The sequence below is a fragment of the Rhinopithecus bieti genome, unplaced genomic scaffold (assembly GCF_001698545.2).
Source record: "Rhinopithecus bieti isolate Rb0 unplaced genomic scaffold, ASM169854v2 scaffold_26199, whole genome shotgun sequence".
NCBI lineage: Eukaryota > Metazoa > Chordata > Mammalia > Primates > Cercopithecidae > Rhinopithecus > Rhinopithecus bieti.
In genome coordinates, this window is record NW_016811775.1 from 163,544 (window position 1) to 185,232 (window position 21,689).

At 47.2% G+C, this 21,689-nt stretch overlaps 1 protein-coding gene across 1 annotated transcript in view; it reads left to right on the forward strand.

Moving 5' to 3' along the window:
* The window catches only part of CACNA1A (calcium voltage-gated channel subunit alpha1 A), a 267,197-nt gene that overhangs the window by 101,729 nt on the left and 143,779 nt on the right, over positions 1 to 21,689 (forward strand). The window contains exon 7 of the mRNA XM_017895048.1: positions 476 to 669. Coding sequence (XP_017750537.1) covers positions 476 to 669 — 194 coding nt within the window. The remainder of the gene's footprint in view (positions 1 to 475; positions 670 to 21,689) is intronic.

A 21,689-nucleotide genomic window follows, 5' to 3' on the forward strand; every position in this document is an offset into this window, starting at 1 on the left:
ATGGTATATATATCTAATAAGTTTTTTTAAAAAACAAATACATCTAAATTACCCGTAGGTCAAAAAAGAAATATGAATGGAAATTGGAAAATATTTTACTTGAACAATAATGATAATGCATAACAAACTTTTGAGATGCAGGTAAAGCCACACTTAAAGGCAATTTATAGCCTTAAAGGCAGTTAATCCATCCATCTCCAAAGTTTAGGAAAAGAATAGCAAAAACAAAACAAAACAAAACAAAAAAAGTCATGGAAAACAGAAAGAGAAGAGTAGTAAAACTCAGAGAAGAAATTAATCAATAGAAAACAATTAATAGACCCACAAAGCCAAACATTGATTTCTTTGAAGACTGATCACATTTGTCCCAATAGTTATTTGTTCCAACAGCATTATGGAGTCACTTGGGTCCCTATTTCTCACAGCTGGTTTTCCCTGCTCCTTCCCCTGACTTTTCTCCCCTTCCCTTTTGTAGATGACATTCAGGGTGAGTCTCCGGCTCCATGTGGGACAGAAGAGCCCGCCCGCACCTGCCCCAATGGGACCAAATGTCAGCCCTACTGGGAAGGGCCCAACAACGGGATCACTCAGTTCGACAACATCCTGTTTGCAGTGCTGACTGTTTTCCAGTGCATAACCATGGAAGGGTGGACTGATCTCCTCTACAATGTAAGTGATGCTGGGACGGTGTGTGTGGACAATCAGAGTCTCAGGGAGGTGACCTCCTGGGACCAGTGAGACTCCAAGGCTGCAATGGAGGGACCCTGAGCTGGGGGAGGCAGCCCAAGGATAACACAGCCCCAGTGAAGCTGGCCTGTAGCTCAGGCTTTGGAAGATTACCGTGACTCACGAGCAGAACTCTAACTATAGGGTGTAGAAGTCTGGAGGGCCCCCAGATGCAACATCATTTTTCATTGTGCAAGTGTTTAGGTAAAATTTTAGATTTTTGAATATGGAAAGGTTATGTGATCCAAAATCAACACAGATAAAAGATAGAGTGATATCTTTGGACGTAGGCAAGGGGGCCCTGCACTGAGGTTCACCTGGCCCTCCTCCGGCCATACCACTCCCCGTGGGATGAGAAGTTCCTGGAGCCAAGGGGACGTGTCTACCGAGAGCTTATGCCTCACTTTCTAGACCATGTTTGGAGTTACCAGGATCCCAGAATTCCTGTTCATGCCCAGATTCCATGAACTTGCATGTGATTCTCATATGGATTTGTTAGTAACCCACCTGAGGGCCAAGGATATCTGAGGGGTGGCTGTTGGCACAAATGTGGCCAGCTTGGATGTACAAGCTGGAATGCCCACACGTGTGTGGAGCCCCTCTGGCAGGACAGAGCCATGACTAGGAAGAGAAAGGAACAGGGCTGGCTCTCCCCACACCTTAACCCAGTGCAGATATCTGGATTCTAAATTCCACCGTGACCTTCCAAAGTATAAAGGAAGGTATATTTGCAAAGTAGAAGCATAAAGCATGTTTTATCTAGTTACCTTTTAAATATTTCCCCGTAGTATGTGGTCTTTTTTTTGTATTCTTGCCCTAGATCTTAAAAATGTTAGGGATGTTTCTGGAAAGATGTATCCCTGCATTCTATTTCCTCTTCCCCCAGTATGCAACCCCTTTAGTTCCTCAGAATATCCTTCCAGTGTTTATTTATGCAATTATAAACATAATCAAATCTATATCCTCCCCCCTCTTTCTTACCCCAAGGAATAGCATTCTATACGTGCTGTTCAATTCTGTGATTTTTTTTTTTTCTCATAACCACACGTTCTAGAGATCTTTCCATTGCAGGACATGGACGGTCTCTTCATGGGTACACACTAGTATGCCCAGCTAATTTTTGTAGAGACAGGGTTCTACCATGTCGCCCAGGCTAGTCTGGAACTCCTGGGCTCAAGTGATCCTCCCGCCTCAGCCTCCCTAAGTGCTGGGATTATAGGCGTGAGCCACCACGCCTGGCCTTCTTTATTCTTTTGCACAGCTGCGTAGCATTCTATTGTGTCACTGCCCATAATTTATTTGTTTGCCATGAAGAGAAATGCTTGACTGGCTTCCTGTCCACTGACATCGAACATGATGCTGCTGTGCCAGGAGCAATGTTGCATGTACCTCGTCATACTTTTGCAGATATAGCTAGGGGGTTGGAGGGTGTCCATTCCCAGAAGCAGGACTGCAGGATCAAAGACTAAATTCATTTATAATTTTAGTTTGGGGAAAGATTTTTGTTTTGTTTTTTTAGAGACGAGGTCTCCCTCTGTCACCCAGGCTGGAGCGCAGTGGTGCAATCATAGGTCACTGCAGCCTTGAACTCCTGGGCTCAGGTGATCCTCCCACCCCAGCCTCCTGAGTAGCTAGGACCACAGGCACACACCACCATGCCTAGCTAATTAAAAAAAAAAAAAAATTATAGAGATGGGGTCTCACTATGTTTCCCAGGCTGCTCTCAGACTCCTGGCCTCAAGCAATCCTCCTGCCTCGGCCTCCCAAAGTGCAAGGATTACAGGTGTGAGCCACCGCACCCAGCCTAAATGCATTTATAATTCTGATAGATATTTAGGTGTGCAAGTTTTAAACCCCACTCTGTCCTCACCACAGTTCACCTTCCCTCACCTACTATGCAGGTAAGCAGTCCCCAGGCAGGTCACGTGTCAGCAGCTGGAGTGGGGCAGAGCCAAGGATTCAGGATCAAACACAAGGATGCCATAAGTGTAGTGACCCCGTAGAGCACCCTGGGGCTTCTCCACACACACACAGCTCTGTTGACCTGTGGAGATCTTATCTTCACCAGCCGTAAGGGCCAAAATTACCATTTAAGTTTAGGCCAGGGGTTGGCCTTCCTAGGGAGCAATACCTGGCTTCCTCCTGTGCATAGAGAAGCTGAACTTTCCTCTTGGCTCTAGTGTATGTTCCTTAACAACCCATTTATGCCTAGTGTTCCATTATTGGAATGCTAGTTTTGTGGGAGTTATTTACATCCTGCTGCTCAAGGTCATCACTAAGGTCTGATTTTTCACACACAAAAAAATTGCAACCTCCAGCATAAATGGGTTAAGGAATTTCCCCACTTGTGGGTGGAGGGAGATTTGCAAAAACTCATCCTTGTAATCCTGATCAACAAAGGCCCGTTTTAGTTGGGAGTAGGCAGCAAAAGGAGCTCCATGAACAGTTGCGCCTGTCACGCACTGCACAAGAATGTCATTCATATCATAGACAACGTACGATTTCTGCTGTTATCATGATAATTTATTGACAGAAAAGAGGATGTGGGGAAGGGACATGGTGTTCTAATTTGCATGAAAACCTCGTCTGAGCGTAGCATCTCTGGGAACAGGTGGCAGATCTGAGCTCAGGCCCTCTCTTGGCCCTCACCTGCGAACAGCTTGGACAAAGGGTCAGACCCAATTGGCCAGAACTCACTGGGGAATTTTTATGGGTTCTAGGTTTTTACTTTGCAAGGCTGGTGTGAGAGGAGGCTCCAGCAGGAAATGAACCCTCCTGAAGGCTAGAGAACCCAGGGAGAGAATGGGAGTGGGGATTGGGAGCTGAAAAAAATTGTGAGCATAAAAAAGGGATCTGTCACAGGGTTGGATGACCAGAGAAAGCATCTGGGGGTTCAGATTAAGATGCTGGGGGTGTGCCCAGTGGTGGGACAGGAAGCGTGAATTTCCAGAGGGCTCAGTTATAAGTATCGTTGTCCAAAGGGTGTTTGCCCTGGAAGCCTCTAAGCTTAGAGCTAAGCCACCTCTGGGGACACAAACTGAGTGGTTAAGAGCAGAGACTCGGGTGTCAGCCTGCCTGGGTTCCTCCCGATTCTTCCACTTCCTTGCTGTGCAGCCTTCGACAAGGTGCTTGGCCTCTCTGTGCCCCTATTTCCACATGTGCAAAACGAAGAGAAGCATAGTCCCACCTCACGAGGCATGAGGACTGAGTAAGGTGGATTCGCATGAAGTATTTAGAACTGATCCTGGCCCAGGGTGACCTCCGTGTAAATCAAATTCCCCACCCTGAATGGTGTTCCTTTTAGAAATGTGCATGAATTTTTCATCATAACAGCTCCAGCAGCGCCTGAGGAAGTGGAGTGAGGTGTGAGAGGTCTTACTTTATTCCCCTCCCTGGCCCTGCTATTAACCACTAACTCAGAGTAGCTTTCTAGCACTTTCCATGCATTTACATCCCACCCTCGTCCTTTGGTTAGCAGCCCATGCAATGATTTGGCCTTAATGTGAACCTAGAACACAGCTTCTCGCCCGGGGATGATTTCTGCCGCCAGGGAACACTTGGCAGGGTCTGCAGACATTTTTGATTGCCACAACTGGATGGGAAGGAGGATGCTATTGGTATCAAGTGGGTGAAAGTCATGGGTGCTACTCAACATTCTGCAATGTACCGCATCCCCCACCTCTGCCCCACCATAGAGAATGATCCAAGCCCAAATGTCAGTAAGGTTTCTGTCAGGAAACCGTTGGCCAGAGGACCGAGGTTCCTTGAGGGCAGGGATGCCTTATATTGCAATCACCTGTCACTCTCTGCCTCTCTGGGGCTGCTGTGATCCCCTGGCCTGCATGGACAACCCCTAGGAGCAGCCTCCAGCCAGTGCCTGGAGAAGTCAGTGGATAAATACCCCAGCTCCCTCCCCGTCAGGCGTTTTGCTCTGCCCTGCATCTCTCCAGTGGGATCAGGCTCTGGTTTCCTGCAGGGTTAACCTGGTCACTTACACACCCTTCACTTACCACCTTCCCTTCCCTGCCTGGTATTTCCTGGGATGAACTTTTAGATTTATTTCCTGGGGCTGCTATAATGAAGCACCACAGACTGGGTAGCTTAAAACAACAGGAATTTATGGTCTGACAGTTCTGGAAGCCAGAAGTCCAACCTCAAGATGTTAGCAGAGCTGACAACACGCCCCGCAGAAGCCTCCGGGGGAGGATCCTTCGTTGCCTCTTCCTGGCTTTTGCTGATTTCCCACAATCTTTGGGATTCCTTGGCTTCTAGAGCCTTCATTCTCCATTCCAGTCTTCTGTCATCTAATAGCACCCTCCCAGGCTGGGTGCAGTGGTTTATGCCTGTAATCTCAGCACTTTGGGAGGCCAAGGTAGGGAGATCACTTGAGGTCGGGAGTTTGAGACCAGCCTGGCCAACATGGTGAAACCCGGTCTCTACTAAATATACAAAAATTAGCCAGGCGTGATGGGCGGGTGCCTGTAATCCCAGCCACTTGGGAGGCTGAGGCAGGAGAATCACTTGAACCTGGGAGGTGGAGGTTGCAGTGAGCCAAGATCATGCCATTGCACTCCGGCCTGGGCGACAGAATGAGACTCCTTCTCAAAAAAAAAAAAAGTAGCATCCTCCCTTGGTGTGTCTGTGTCTCTTCTCCTATTCTTAGAAGGACATCAGTTGTATTGGATCAGAACCTACCCTACTCCAGTCCAACCTAATTTTAACTAATTACGTCTGCAATTACCCTATTTCCAAATAAGATCACATTCTGAGGTGCCAGGGGTTAGGACTTAAGCATTTTGTGTGTGTAGCAGGAGGACACAATTCCATTTATAACACCTCCTAAATAAATGAATTGCATGTAGATTCTTGTCTGGGGCTTCCCGAAGTGAGATAACCCCTCTCCACCCCTAAAACAACCAGTAGCGTCTGTCAATGCCAGGGCGCAGGGGCTGAGGTGCCCATCTTTGAGTTTCTGCTGAGGAGGGCACAGCTGCCGCATTGGGGCACTCTTGGGTTCTGCCCTCGTGCCCAGCCGTCTCCCTTGGGCTAGCCCTGCCGTGGTGTGTCCTGGGCACACCTCGCTCTGTTTGGCCGTAGGCAAGCAGAATGTCTGGAATCTTTGTCCTCCATGACTGGTGCTGGAGCCGAAGCCAGTGGGTGTGGCCTTGCCAGCCAACTTCCTTTACCCAGCTCTGAACAAGCTAGTAGTTGAGGTAAACGGAGAGTCCAGAGACAGTCGCTCCAAGCGTCTTGGAATCCACGGACACAGATGTACCGCTGAGGCCGCCCACCTGGATAGGCAGCCTTTTGTAAGATCCTAGCACCATATTTATTCTCTTAACATCCTTTCACTTATCCAGTAATTATTTATTGAGTGCCAGGTAATGATTAGGTGATTGGAGACGCTGCAACGTAGAAGATAGACTAAAATCTCCACTCTGGTAGGAGACAGATGCAAACAGTAAACATGATAAATAATAAACCACCCAGAAAACAGGAGACACTAAGCAAATGTGTGTGTACTATGGGAAACCCAGTAGGAATGAAAGCTGTACAAGAGAACAAGTGACGGGTGATTCCCTAGTCTAGGTCAGGCAATCAGGGAGGGCTCCTCAGAGGAGGCGATGTCTGAGCAGAGAAGGAGGGAGCCAGGCAGATGTTTTGGAAAGAGCATCCCCAGCATGGAGAACAGTGGCAGCTCACCTACGGGACGTGTTTGATTCCCTTCCAGATTTTGTATTCGTTTCTTGTTTTTCTCCCTTGGCTTCCTGGTTTAAATGCCTTTTGAAGAAATCTAAGCTCAACTCATCAGCGATGCTGTCGAAGGTTTATATCAGGATATGCATCCCAGAGTTATTTACAAAATTAGAACAGAACTGGAAGCAATTGAAAGCCGACAATAGATCGATTAAATACCGTATGATCCTTCCGTATGATGGCATATTATGTCATCATTAAAAATCGTCTGCTGGGAGAATATTAAGGATACAGGGGAAAGGCTCACCATATAACGATGAGTGGGGGGTGCTGGGCACAGTGGTTCATGCCTGTAATCCCAGCAATTTGGGAGTCTGAGGAGGGTGGATCACTTGAACCCAAGAGTTTGAGGCCAGTCTGGGTAACATAGTGAAACCCAATTGCTACAAAAAAAAAAAAATACAAAAATACAAAAATTAGCCAGGCATAGTGGCGTACATCTGTAGTCCCAGCTATTCAGGAGGCTGAGACAGGAGGACCACTTGAGCCCTGAAGTCAGAGGTGGCAATAAGCTGTGATCATGCCACTGCACTCCAGCTTGGGCAACAGAGTAAGACCCTGTCAAAAAACAAACAAACAAAAAAATGATGAGTGGGAGAAGCAAGTTTTTAAACAGGGATCAAGGAGGCCAGGCATGGTGTTTCACACCTGTAATCCCAGCACTTTGGGAGGCCGTGGTGGGCAGATCACCTGAGGTCAGGAGTTTGAGACCAGCCTGGCTAACACAGCGAAACCCCATCTCTACTAAAAATACAAAAATTAGCCAGGCGTGGTGGTGGGCGCCTGTAATCCCAGCTACTTGGGAGGCTGAGGCAGGAAAATTGATTGAGCCCAGGAGGTGGAGGTTGCAGTGAGCTGTGACTACACCACTGCACTCCAGCCTGGGCAACAGAGCGAAAGCTGCACAAGAGAACAAGTGATGTGTGGTTCCCTAGTCTAGGTCAGGCAATCAGGGAGGACTCCTCAGAGGAGGCAATGTTTGAGCAGAGAAGGAGGGAGCCAGGCATATGTTTTGGAAAGATCATTCCCAGCATGGAGAACAGTGGCAGCTCACCCTGACTAGAAAAGAAAAAATGATGAGAAGGGAAAATGAGTTTTTAAAAGGGAATCAAGATGAGCTAAACCTTATGATCTCAAATGTACAAATATGAAAACATAAGTAAAGAAAAACTGGAAGACACTCTACCAGGCTGACCTTCGGGTGGTGGGATTTGGGAGTCTTGATTTTCTCAATACTTCTTTGTATCTTCAAATTCAAATTTCTCTATGATGATCACAGTTTCCTTTTTTTTTTTTTTTTTTTTTTGAGATGAAGTCTCACTCTGTTGCCCAGGCTGGAGTGCAGTGGCATGATCTCGGCTCACTTGGCTAACCTCTCAGGTTCAAGTGATTCTCCTGCCTCATCCTCCCAAGTAGCTGGGACTACAGGCGTGCACCACCATGGCCAGCTAATTTTTTGTATTTTTGGTAAAAATGGGGTTTCGTCATGTTGGCCAGGCTGATCTCAAACTCATAAGCTCAAGTGATCCACCAACCTCAGCCTCCCAAGTTGGCGTGAGCCAATTAAACTTGTCTTGCTAAATAGTGAGGGGGGAGGAAAAAGAAGGTCTGGGATCATTCCTAGACCGGGGAGAAAGGGAGGAGAACGAACCTTTCTTGGGCAAACAGTGTCCTGGGTATCCTTATCTTATATAATCTGTCCAGAGAGTCCACACTAAAATAAATAATTGATTGATTGATTGATACATCAATACTAAGTGGCCAGGCCCGGTGGCTCACATCTGTAATCCCAACTACTTAGGAAGCCGAGGTGGGAGGATTGTTTGAGACAAGGAGTTTGAGACCAGCCTAGGAAACGTAGCAAGATTCATCTTTAAAAAAAAAATTTTTTTTTTAATTAGCTGGGTACGGTGGCTCACGCCTATAATCCCAGCACTTTGGGAGGCTGAGGCAGGTGGATCACGAGGTCAGGAGTTCGAGACCAGCCTGGCCAACATGGTGAAACCCCGTCTCTACTAAAAATACAAAACTTAGCTGAGCATGGTGGCACGCGCCTGTAGTACCAGCTACTCAGGAGGCTGAGGCAGAAGAATCACTTGAACCTGGGGGACAGAGGTTGTAGTGAGCTGAGATCAGGCCATTGCACTCCAGCCTGGGCAACAAGAGCAAAACCACGTCTCAAAAAAAAATGTTTTTTAATTAGCCAGGTGTGGTGGCACATGCCTATAGTCCCACCTACTTGGGAGGCTGAGGCAGGAGGATTGCTTGAGCCCAGCAGTTCAAGGCTGCAGTGAGCTATGATCCCGCCACTGCACTCCAGCCTGGGCAATATCAAGACCCTATCTCTTAAATAAACACATAAATAAATAAATAAATGATCATTTTTATTTTGTTATTAAATACACAAGATAAATGAAAAACAGGCAAATCTTTCTTATAAAAGAATTCCATTTAAAGTATGTAGACTTGGCCGGGCGCGGTGGCTCAAGCCTGTAATCCCAGCACTTTGGGAGGCCAAGACGGGCGGATCACAAGGTCAGGAGATCGAGACCATCCTGGCTAACACGGTGAAACCCCGTCTCTACTAAAAAATACAAGAAACTAGCCGGGCGAGGTGGCGGGTGCCTGTAGTCCCAGCTACTCGGGAGGCTGAGGCGGGAGAATGGCATGAACCTGGGAGGCGGAGCTTGCAGTGAGCTGAGATCGTGCCACTGCACTCCAGCCTGGGCGACAGAGCGAGACTCCGTCTCAAAAAAAATAAAATAAAATAAAATAAAGTATGTAGACTTCATCCCCACTGCCCCAGGAGGTGGAGACTAATCTCCCCTTCTTTGAGGGTAGGCTGGACTTAATGACTCATTTCCAAAGAATAGAGTAGGTAAAGGAAAACAGAAGTTTTATCGTAGAGGAACAGATAGATACCACTTTAACCAAATGATGAAGATTAGTACCTCCCGGGGATGTGGATATTATGTAACCTTTGATTTTATGCCTATATAGTGTTCTTCCCAAAAACTCGTAATCCCAGTTTTTTGAGGTTTTGCTCTGTCTCCTAAGCTGGAGTATAATGATGCAATCATAGCTCACTGCAGCCTCAAACTCCTGGTCTCAAGCGATCCTCCCACCTCAACCTCCTGAGTAGCTAGGGCTATAGGCATACACCATCACGCCCAGCTAGTTGGATTTTTTTGGTAGAGAAATGGTCTCAGTATGTTGCCCAGGCTGGCCTCAAGCTTCTGGCCTCTAGTGTTCCTCCCACCCCAGCCTCCAGAGTCACTGGGATTACAGGCATGAGCCACTGAGACCAGCCCAGAATATTTTTTTTAAGGATTTGTGATGTCGTTTAAGAGATGTGATTCTTTATAACACATCAACAAGTCCCAGTGATGGGTTGGATAAGTCTTGTGATTTCATGAGAGTATTAAGCTTAAAAGACTTTGCATGGTATCTGTGAACTATATGATTTCTGTTGGTGATGGGGGTCACTGATTTTGCGGTTTGCCACCTCCGATCATCCTGGAAGAAAATGCTCCACTTCCAGTGAAAGTGAGAGGAAGTAAAGGGGTAATTATTTTCTATCTGAATTCAGGGACTCCTCAGTTCTATCCACAGACCCCTAAGCATTTCCTCCCCAAGCTGAGACTGAAAGAATCTTGCCAGTGGCTTCTGCAGTCACTGTGACTGGAAAACCCCTCAGAAGAGGTGATAGTTTAGCAGGTAACTGGAGTTCTCACCATCCGTGTCTGGCTCAGCCCCCATCACACCCAGTTACCCAGCCCAAAATGTCAGTAGTACTGAGGTTGAGAGACTCTGCTCTAGGAGGCCAAGCCTCTTGGAGGAAGGAGGATTGGGGTACTGGCTGGGCATCAAGGTGAACCTACCCCCTAAGAGCTTTGGAATGGTGTGAGTTTCTGTCCATACCCAAGAACTACAAATGCAGGTTTACTGGAGATTCTGAGCTAAAAGTGAGATCCAACTCACTTCTAACTGCTACAAAACAAATCTCCATCAACACAGCCCATCTCTGCTCTTGACCTGGAGGCTCCAAAGGATCCACATGACTCCCATGCCCACTAGATGAGCCTCTTCCCTGGACCTTTCTGGGCCAGAGCAGGCTCTGGATAGTCTTGTGGAATCAAGATGGGTGACTGGCCACTTCCTCTGTGCCACCCTGTTCTGGCTGCTTCCCTAGACATCAGCCTGGGATTCCTTGATGGTAAAAATATAAAACCCTCTGAGCTAGGGCCTTTAATATCCCCATTTTACAGATGAAGAAACTGAGTCCCAGAGCTGTGCACAGCGATTGAGAGTCAGAACTTAGCTCTGTCTCACTCAGTGTCAGCATCCTCAGATTCTGCCATTTACAGCCTCCCACAGCAAACAGGATTGAGGGCTATTTCTCTGAGCTCAAGGGGATGGAATGGGGAACCCCTTGAGTACTGCAACAAAACTGTTTGCTGGAGACAAGAGCTGGTGGCTCTGTGTTGCTCTAGCGACAGGTGGCCTCATTTCACAGGGACCCCCTCACCATATGTGCCCCATGTGGCTCAGAAAAGCCAGAAATTGTCTCTACCCTCACAGGGGAAGGTCCCGACACCCTCTTTGCCAGCTAGGCCAAGGCAAATTGGGGTCACCTCATGAGGGACAGGACCTGCCCTCTCTTGGTTGGCCCCAGGGAGGGGATGTGGAGGGGCTGGGGACCTGGCAGGACCAGGGTGTCTTGAGTTAATTTGGGGCTGCCTTTAGCTGAGGGCTTCTGTGTGCCTGGCATCAGCTTTGCATTGTGTCTTGATCTGTAAAACAGTCCTGTGAGGAAAGATATTTTTATCCCCATCTTCCAGATGAGGAAACGGAGGCCCACAGGGGTGGTGTGACCTGCCAAGGTCCCCTAGCCAAGAGTGACAAAGCCAGGGTTCACACACAGCTCTGGACACAATTCATTACCCTTCATCCGTCTCTCTCTAACTCTTTCTTTTTCCCTCTCTTTGTCTCTCTCTCTCTCTCTTTTTTTTTTTTTTTTTTTTTTTGAGACAGAGTCTCACTCTGTCACCCAGGCTAGAGTGCAGTGGCGCAATCTCAACTCACTACAACCTCCACCTCCTAGGTTCAAGCGATTCTTGTGCCTCAACCTCCCAAGTAGCTGGGATTACAGGCATGTGCCACCACACTCAGCTAATTTTGGGGGGTTTTGTTTTGTTTTGTTTTGAGATGGAGTCTTGCTCTGTCACCAGGCTGAAGTGCAGTGGCACGATCTCAGCTCACTGCAGCCTCTGCCTCCTGGGTTCAAGTGATTCCCCTGCCTCAGCCTCCTGAGTAGCTGGGACTATAGCTGCGTACCACCATGGCCAGCTAATTTTTTGTATTTTAGTAAAGACAGGGTTTTACCATGTTGGCCAGGCTGATCTCAATCTCCTGACCTCAAGTGATCTGCCTGCCTTGGCCTCCCAAAGTGCTGGGATTATAGGCATGAGCCACCACGCGCAGCCTTTGTCTCTTTTATTCTTGTGCTCTCTCTCTCTGGCTCTCTCTCTCTCTCCCTCCCTTCTCTTTCTCCACCTTCTTCTCCTTCTCTCCCTTTTCCTCACCCTTCCTTGTGCTTTTCTCTGTGAGTGTCTCTTCTCTATTTCTCTCCCTTGGTGAATGTCAATTAGGAAAGCAGAAAAACCGTGTTTAATTTGTGATCATAAATGCATGTCCCTGGCCAGGCATCGTGGCTCACGCCTGGAATCCCAGCACTTTGAGAGGCTGAGGCAGGAAGATTGCTTGAGACCGGGAGTTCAAAACCAGCCTTGTCAAAAAGCAAGACCCTGTCTTTAAAAAAAGAAAAAATTAGTTAGCTGGGCATGGTGGTGTGTACCTGTAGTCCCAGCTACTCGGGAGGCTGAGGCAGGAGAATTGCCTGAGCCCAAGGGTTTGAAGCTGCAGCGAGCTGTGATTGCACCACTGTACTCCAGCCTGGGTGACAGAACTAGACCCTGTCTCAAAAAAAACTAATAATTGGGGGCCAGGCGCAGTGACTCACACCTGTAATCCCAGCACTTTGGGAGGCCGAGACGGGCGGATCATGAGGTCAGGAGATCGAGACCACCCTGGCTAACACGGTGAAATCCCATCTCTACTAAAATACAAAATTAGCCGGGCGCGGTGGCGGGCGCCTGTAGTCCCAGCTACACAGGAGGCTGAGGCAGGAGAATGGCGTGAACCCGGGAGGCGGAGCTTGCAGTGAGTGGAGATCGCACCATTGCACTCCAGCCTGGGCGACAGAGCGAGACTCCGTCTCAAAAAAAAAAAAACCTAATAATTAAAAATAAATAAATAAATGCATGTCCCTTGGCAAGTCGTTGCTAATGGTTGGAATCACCTTTGACCCAAGCCCTTTTTCATTCATAGATGTTTGTCTTGACCAAAATCAAAGTGTTAGACTTTGGACTGTAAATCACTGGTTCATTCAACAACCACCATTGAATGCCTACTGTATGCAGACACTCTTCTGGACACAGAGGAGTTGACGTTTTAGTGGGGAAAGTCAGTGATCAATTGAGATAAAAAGGGCAGAGAGCAGACATTAAATAGTTTAGGCTTTGTGGACCAGACAGTCTCCATCGCAACGACTCAATCTGCTTCTGTAGCATAAAAGTAACCACAGATAAAACACATAAGTGAATGAGCATGGCTGTTGACCAATTAAACTTGAACCTATAAAAACAGGTGGCTGGCCCGTGGGCTGTAGTTTGTGGATCGCTGCCTTAGAAATAGCATTAGAGGGTGGTGAGAGGTCAGGAATAGAATAAAACAGTAGAGAGTTTGTGCGTTGTCAAGATGAAAGGTTGCTATTCTTATATACCCTGAATGGCCAGGCACTGTGGCCATTATGATCTATAATTCCAACACTTTGGGAGGCTGAGGCAGGAGCATCCCTTGAGCCCGAATTTAAGATCAGCCTAGGCTCATAGTGAGACCCCATCTCTACAAAAAAAAAAAATTAAAAATTAGCTGGACATGGTGGAGCATGCCTGTAGTCCCAGCTACTTGGGAGGCTGAGATGGGAGGACTGCTTGAGCCTGGGAGGTTGGGGCTGCGGTGAGCTGATCTTGCCACTGCACTCCAGCCTGGATGACAGAGCAAGAACTGTCTCAAAAAAAAAAAGAAAAAAGAAAGATCTGAAGGAACAAATCATATGAATGCATTAAAATATCATATGTATCCAAAAAATGTATACATCCATCAGCCTGGCATGGTGGCTCATGCCTGTAATCCTAGCACTTCGGGAGGCCAAGGCAGGCAGATTGCCTGAGCTCAGGAGTTCGAGACCACCCTGGGCAACATGGTGAAACCCCGTCTCTACTAAAATATAAAAAATTAGCTGGGCATGGTGGCAGGCACCTGTAGTCCCAGCTACTTGGGAGGCTGAGGCACGAGAATTGCTTGAACCCAGGAGACAGAGGTTGAAGCGAGCCGAGATTGTACCACTGCACTCCAGCCTGGACAACAGAGCAAGACTCTGTCTCAAAATATATATATATATATATAATCAATTTAAAATTTTCCTTAATAAATAAACATTTCTCTCCTTTTCTCCTTTGGTGAATGTCAAATAATAAAGCAGCAAAACTATGTTTAGTTAGTGATCATAAATGCATGTCCCTGGCTGGGTGTGGTGGCTCACACTTGTAATCCCAGCACTTTGGGAGGCTGAGGCAGGAGACCATAGCTTGAGGCCAGCAATTGCTTGAGGCTTTTTTAAAAGACATGAAGAGATGAGGGGAGCCATGGAGGTATCTCAGGGAAAAGCAGCCCAGGTAGATGGAAGAGCCAGTGCAAAAGCCCTCAGGCAGGATGTTCCTGGCATTTGTGAGGATACGTGGCTGCCCAGGTGTCCAGAGGGGAGTGAGTGAGGATGAAGGAAAGAGCTGATGACGGAAGGTGATAAAATACTTCATGGATTGGCCAGGCATGGTGGCTCCCACCTGTAATCCCAGCACTTTGGGAGACCAAAGCAGGTGGATCACGAGGTCAGGAGTTCCAGACCAGCCTGGCCGACATGGCGAAACCCCGTCTCTAATAAAAAATACAAAAAAGTTAGCCAGGTGTGGTCGTGCACACCTGTAATCCCAGCTACTTGGGAGACTGAGACTCGAGAATCGCTTGAACCCAGGAGGTGGAGGTTGCGGTGAGCTGAGATCACCCCACTGCACTCCAGCCTGGGTGACAGAGTGAGACTCTGTCTCAAAAAAAAAAAAAAAAAAAAAAAGACTTCATGAACGGATAGCCTATGTAATGTATGATCCAAACCAGGACCGTTTTGAGGGTGAAAGGGGAAAAAGAGGACTGAAAAAATAATTCACAGGCCTGGCATGATCTAAAACGGGTGTAAAGTGGGACACACGGCCTCCCTCATGGTCACTGTCAGACTTCCGCTTTTTCACAGTCAAATCCACCCCCGTGTTTATCCCGTATACTGGAAAATTGGGTGTTCTCCTGAGCTGAGTTTTTTGTGTCTTTTTGTCCGTTTGTTTGTTTTAACATCCTGTATGCTTTTTCTGCCTGAACCATGCTCAAAAAAATTAGAAGAAAATAAACCATAAAACAGAAGGCACTTAAGGATTTTGCTGGGACTCAGCCATTAATTTGTTTGATGAGTATTTATGGAGCGCTTTCTAAGCACCAGGCGCCACCAGCAATACTGGGATGAATCAGTAACATCCCTTACCCTTGAAGCTCTCTTGGGCCCATTGTTATATACTTAAAATACTATGCAAGTACAGAGAAGGGGTGAAGTGGGAAAAAATCAGTCAGTTGTAAGCCAGAATGACGGGTCTAATCCCACCCATGCCATCTGCACCCTATGTGATCCAGGCACATCACATTGCCTCTCTCAGCATCAGTTTCTCCATCCACCAAGGCACGGAAGTGGCAGGAATCAAGGCAAATGTGGGGAGTATTTCATCAGCCCAAAAAGACTTGGCTAATGTGACCATAATTCTGCCTTCTGGCTCTCCTTTCCCAGAAAAATAGCTTAATTATTTGGATTTGGGATAAACACATTTCCTGTCTGTGTTTATTATTTAAATGATTCACCAAACTGGGCGTGGTGGCTCACCACTGTAATCCCAACACTTTGGGAGGCTGAGGAGGGCAGATCACTTGAGCCCAGGAGTTCAAGATCAGCCTGGCCAACATGGAGAAACCCCATATTTACTAAAAAAAAAAAAAAAAAGAAAGAAACAATTAGCTGGGCGTGGTGGTGCATGCCTATAATCCCAGCTACTTGGAAGGCTGAGGTACGAGAATCACTTGAACCCGGGAGGCAGAGGTTGCAGTGAGCCTAGATTGTGCCACCACACTCCAGCCTGGGTGATAGAGTGAGACTCTGTCTCAAAAAAATGAATAAATAAATAAAATGATCCACCAACAGGAACCCCAGGAACATTTGTATTGACTATGCAACTAATGCTTAGCAAGCACCTACTATGTGCCTGGTGCTGATCTGGACACTGAGATTAAGACAGGAAAATCTCTACCGTCGAGGAGCTGATGTTCAAGATGACAATCTTGAAGTGCATAAGTTGACAAGATGATTCAGACAGTGGAACGTGCTGGGAAGAGAATGAGATGTCTGGCTGAGCTGCAGGAAGGGGCAAGTCCTTTTGACTGAGAGGTCCAAGAAGGCTTCTCTGACGGGGCCACAGTGGATCTAAGGGTTGAGTGATAAGAAGAAATTGGCCAAGCAAAGACCTAAAGGCAGAGTTGCTCCAGGCAGAGGTTCAGAGAACGGAAATAATTGACTGATTGTGATCTTGAACTTGACCTTTCTTCTGCTAACTTTGGGTTTGGTTTGTTCTTGCTTTTCTGGCTCCTTGAGGTACGTGTTGGGTTCTTAATTTGTAGTTTTTTGTTTGTTTGGTTTTTTTACTTTTTTGAGACAGTCTCACTGTGGTGCCCAGGTTGGAGTACAGTGGCGTGATCTTGGTTCACTGCAACCTCTGCCTCCTGGGCTCAAGCGAACCTCTCACTTCAGCATCCTCAGTAGCTGGGACGACTGGTGCACAGCACCACACCCAGCTAATTTTTTTTATTTTTATTTTTTAGAGACGGGGTCTCACTGTGTTGCCCAGGCTGGTCTCAAACCCCTAGCTCAAGAGATCCTCCTGCCTCAGCCCCCTAAAGTGCTGGGATGACAGGCGTGAGCCACCACATCCGGCCTCTACTTTTTGTGATGTAGATATCTGATGCTATACACTTCCCTCTTAATTGCTTCTTGGCCCTTTAGCTAAGATCAAGTGTAAACTTCCCTCAGCACTGCTTCTGCTGCATCTCACAGGTATTGGTGTGTTGTGTCTGTATTTTCATTCGTTTCAAAAAGTTTTTAAATTTCCATCTTAATTTCTTCACTGACCCAATGGTCATTCAGGAGCATGTTGTTTAATAGCCATATATTTCCATCGTTTCTGAATTTTTCCTGGTATTCATTTCTAGTTTTACCCCAGGGTAGTCCAAGAAGATACTTGACAGAATTCCAGTATTTTAGAATTTGTTGAGACTTGTTTTGTGGCCTAACATGCGGTCTATCTTGGAAAATGTCCAGGTGCTGATGAGAAGAATGTATGTTCTCCATCAGACATGCAGGAGACAGACACTTTCTCACCTGCCTCATGGGATCCATAAAAGAGTCAATCAGAAGTTGGCATTTAAGAAAGACCAGAAGGAGGCTGGGTGCAGGGGCTCATGCCTGTAATGCCAGCAGTTTGGGAGGCCGAAGCAGGTGGATCACCTGAGGTCAGGAGTTCGAGACCAGCCTGATCAACATGGTGAAATCTTGTCTCTATTTTAAAAAATACAAAAATTAGCTGGACATGGTGGTGGGTGCCTGTGATCCCAGCTACTCAGGAGGCTGAGGCAGAGAATTGCTTGGACCCAGGAGGTAGAGGCTGCAGTGTGCTGAGATCACACCATTGCACTCCAGGCTGGGCAACAGAGCAAGACTCCATCTGAAAAAAAAAAAAAAAAAAAAAGGTGAAGGAGCAAACTATGGAGATATCAAACTGTATCAATCTGGCTGGGTGTAGTGGTTCATGCCTGTAATCCCAGCACTTTGGGAGGCTGAGGCAGGAGGATCACTTGACTCCAGGAGTTCAAGATCAGCCTGGGCAACACAGAGACCCCTCTCTACAAAATATAAAAAATTAATTAGAAAGATGTATTGGTCAGGGCAGCCAAGTTATGCTGCAGTAACAAACATCCCCAAAAGCTCCATGACTTTTAACAACAGATGTATTTCCTGCTCATGCTACATGTCCAGTGCAGGTTGGCAGTGGGGAAGAAGGGGGGCTCTGTTCAGTGTAGTCACTTGGGACCTAGCTAATCACCTAGAACATTGCCATTTGCTCTTCCAGAAGGGAAAAAGGAATGCCAGAAGGTCCTACACTAAAAATTCACTGCTCTGGCTCCAAAGTGATGGCTATTTCCACTCACTCCTCATTGACCAGCACTTAGCATGTCCTCAGCCAACCCCAAAGGGACCAGGAAGGACCATCCCACCATATTGCTGGAAATATTTGATGGCAGCATTAATGGGAAACAGTGTTCCAGGCAGCAGAACTCTTTGAGCCCTTGGAAGAAAGACAAGGCAATCTCTCGAGCACATCCTTCCCCGTATTATTAATGAATTCAACAAATGAGCAAGCCATCCTCCTCCACTCTCCTCCCTGAATCTAGACTTGTGCATATCCCTCCCTTAACTTGAACTGCCAAAGAGGAGATGAGAACGAGGAGGGGAGATCTGTGACCCCATCTTTGCTGATGAATTATCGTAGAACAGCCATGGCATCTCCAGTCTTTGTGCTTGTAAAATGTACTTTTCATTTTGCTCCTGAACAAAATCCACCCACCCCCACCCCCAAACCAGGGAAAGCCCATCTCCTAATCCAAAACTGCACCCAGCCTTCCACCAACTTCTTCCCTGTGAATTGTTGAATGCAGAATATGGAACTGAATAATTGAATGAGTCTGGAAGAGAAAAAGTGTCTCTAAAATCAGGCAGCAGAAGCCCACTCCCCAGAGAAGATGGTGCAGATGAGAATTCAGGAGGAAACTTGGCTTGGAGTTGACAATCTGAGCTATGCAAGGAACTTGGACCCAACTCTCAATCAGTCATTCAACAGACACCACTTATTGAGCACCAACTCTGTGCCAGATGTTGTCCTAGGGGGCTGGGAATACAGGAATACAGGAGGGAACAAAAAGGACAAAGCCCCTTGCCCTTGTTGAATGGACATTCCAGCCAGGAAGACGAGAGAACAAGAGAAATAAGTAAAGTGTATAAGTGGTGAAATGCAAAAGGGAAAAAAGAAACAGGAAGTGGGGACCAGAAATGAGGGATGCAATTGTAAAGGGCCATCAGGGGAGGCCTCCCTCAGAAGGTGGCATTTGAGTAAAAAACCTGAAGGAGGTGAGGGGGAACCATGTAGCAGTCTCAGGGAATAGCATTCCAGGCAGGGGGAACAGCCTGTGCAAGGGCCCTGAGGTAGGACTGTGCTTGGCGTGGCTGAGGAACTGCAAGGAAGCCAGGTGGCTGGAACGGAGTGAGCGAGGGAAAAGGGGAGGAGATAAAAGCAGAGAGGTGGGAGGGTTGGAGGCCCCCTCTGCCATTTAGTAGCTGAGTGACTTCCTTTATTTCCTGTAGCTTGCATAACAAAGAACCACAAATACAGTAGCTGAAAACAACAAATTTGTTTATTCTCTCGCAGTTCGGGAGGCCAGGAGTCCACAGATCATCAAGGTCAGATGGGCCGTGGTGCCTCTGAGACCTGGTCTGAAGTCCCTTCTTGCCTCTCTCGTAGCTTCTGGTGGTTTCCCAATAATCCTTGGTGTTCCTTGTCTTGTAGACACATCGCCCTAATTCCGCCTTCATCTCCATTTCACATGACCCTCTCCCTCTGTGCAAGGCTGTCTCTGTGCCCAAGTTTCTCCTTTTCTTATTATTTATTTGTTTGTTTATTTATTTACTTTAGAGACAGGGTCTTGCTCTGTCTCCCAGGCTGGAGTGCAGTGGCGCAATCATAGCTCACCGCAGCCTCAAACTCCTGACCTCAAGCAATCCTCCTACCTCAGCCTCCTGAGTAGCTGGGACTGCAGATGTGAGCCACTGCACTCTGCCCAGATGTCCCCTTTTTATAAAGAAACTCATCAGGTAGGATAAGGGTCCACCCTAATGACCTGATCTTGACTTGATTCCATCTGCAAAGACCCTATTTCCAATTCATAGGTACCGGGGGTTAGGACTTCTTCAATGCATCTTTCTGCAGGGACCGACTGCAACCCACAACAGAACTGTGGGCATGTAATTTGACCTCTCAGCCAGGCGCAGTGGCTCACACCTGTAATCCCAGCACTTTGGGAGGCCAAGGTGGGTGGATCGCCTGAGGTCGGGAGTTCGAGACCAGCCTGGTCAACATGGTGCAACCCTGCCTCTACTAAAAATAGAAAAATTAGCTGGGCATGGTGGCAAGCACCTATAATCCCAGCTACTTGGGAGGGTGAGTCAGGAGAACTGCTTGAACCCAGAATGTGCAGGTTGCAATGAGCCAAGATAGCACCATTGCATTCCAGCCTGGGTGACAGAGTGAGACTCCATCTCAAAAAAAAAAAAAAAGACCTCTCTATGCCTCAGTTTTCTCACCTGGGAGGGTAGGGATGATTATGTACCCACTCCTGGGGTTCATGAGAGGGTTAAATGAGCTCAAACAGTCCAAACCTCCATGTGTGTCTGTTGTGTTGCTGGGTAGCATGTCCTGTGCCCAGAGGTCCCCAAGCCTGTCGGGGACCCAGGCAAGGGCAGATTCGGGTCCTGTTGGCAGCATCTGAGATGGACGGGCTGCCTTGGCATGGAAGGGCCTCGGTTGCTTTTCCCTGTTCAGTCCTGTCCCTCTCCCCCATCTTCCACCCTGTCCCTGTCATCTGAGCCTGCTCCTCGTGACGGCTCACAGTCTCCCTACTGGTGGCCGGTGCAGAGTTTCATTCCCTGGGCTATATTTAGCCCTGAGAAATGGGAACGAGAAGCCCTCAGCCGCCACAGTGACAGAGAGAGAAGCACAAAGCCAGTGCTGCCTTCTGTCCAGCCATGGTTCTGCTGACTCGGTTGTTTCTCCCAGAACCTTCCAGAAGCGAAGCACTGGCATTTCTGGGCCTGTTAAAACAAGGATGTGGTCTAGTGGCTGGCACATTCATTGTCCCTGGAACCTGTCTGTGTCCATGATTAAAGTTGGCTTGGTTAGTTTTATTTTCAGGGCTTTTTTTTTTTTTTTTTCGGTATCCGTGGCAAACCCACATGACATAAAATTTACCATCCTAATTTTTTTTTAACTTTTTAATATTTTTTAATTGACAAGTCATAATTGTGCTTATTCATGGGGTACATAGTGATGTTTCAATACATATAATGCACAGTGCTCAGATTGGGGTAATTAGCGTATTCATCTTCTCAGACCTTTATTGTTTCTTTCTGTTAGGAACATTCAAGCTCCTCCTTCTAGCTATTCGAAACCATTAATATACTGTTGCCATCCTAACCATTGTTAAGGATACAGTTCTGTGACATTAAGTATAATACATTCACATTGCTGTGCAACTATCACCACCATCCATCTCCCAAACGTTTCCATCTTCCAAATGTAACTCTGTCCCCACTAAACACCAACTTCCTGTTCCCCCTCCCCCAGCCCTTGGCACCCACCATGCTACCTTCTGTTTTTATGATTCTGATGACTCTAGGGACCTCCTATAAATGGAATCATATAGGATTTTCCCTTTTATGACTGGTTTATTTCACATAGCATAATGCCCTCAAGGTTCACCCCTGTTGCAGCACGTATCAGCATTTTGTTTCTTTTTAAGGTAAAGTTGACTATTAAAAAAAAAATTTTTTTGCCGAGCTCAGTGGCTCACGCCTGTAATCCCAGCACTTTGGGAGGCTAGAGCAGGCGGCTTAGGAGGTCAGGAGTTCAAGACCAGCCTGACCAACATGGTGAAACCCTGTCGCTACTAAAAATACAAAAATTAGCCAGGTGTGGTGGTGGGCGCCTGTAATCCCAACTACTTAGGATGCTGAGGCAGCAGAATTGCTTGAACTCGGGAGGCAGAGTTTGCAGTGATCTGAGATCACACCACTGCACTCCAGCTTGGGTGACAGAGCGAGGCTCCATCTCAAA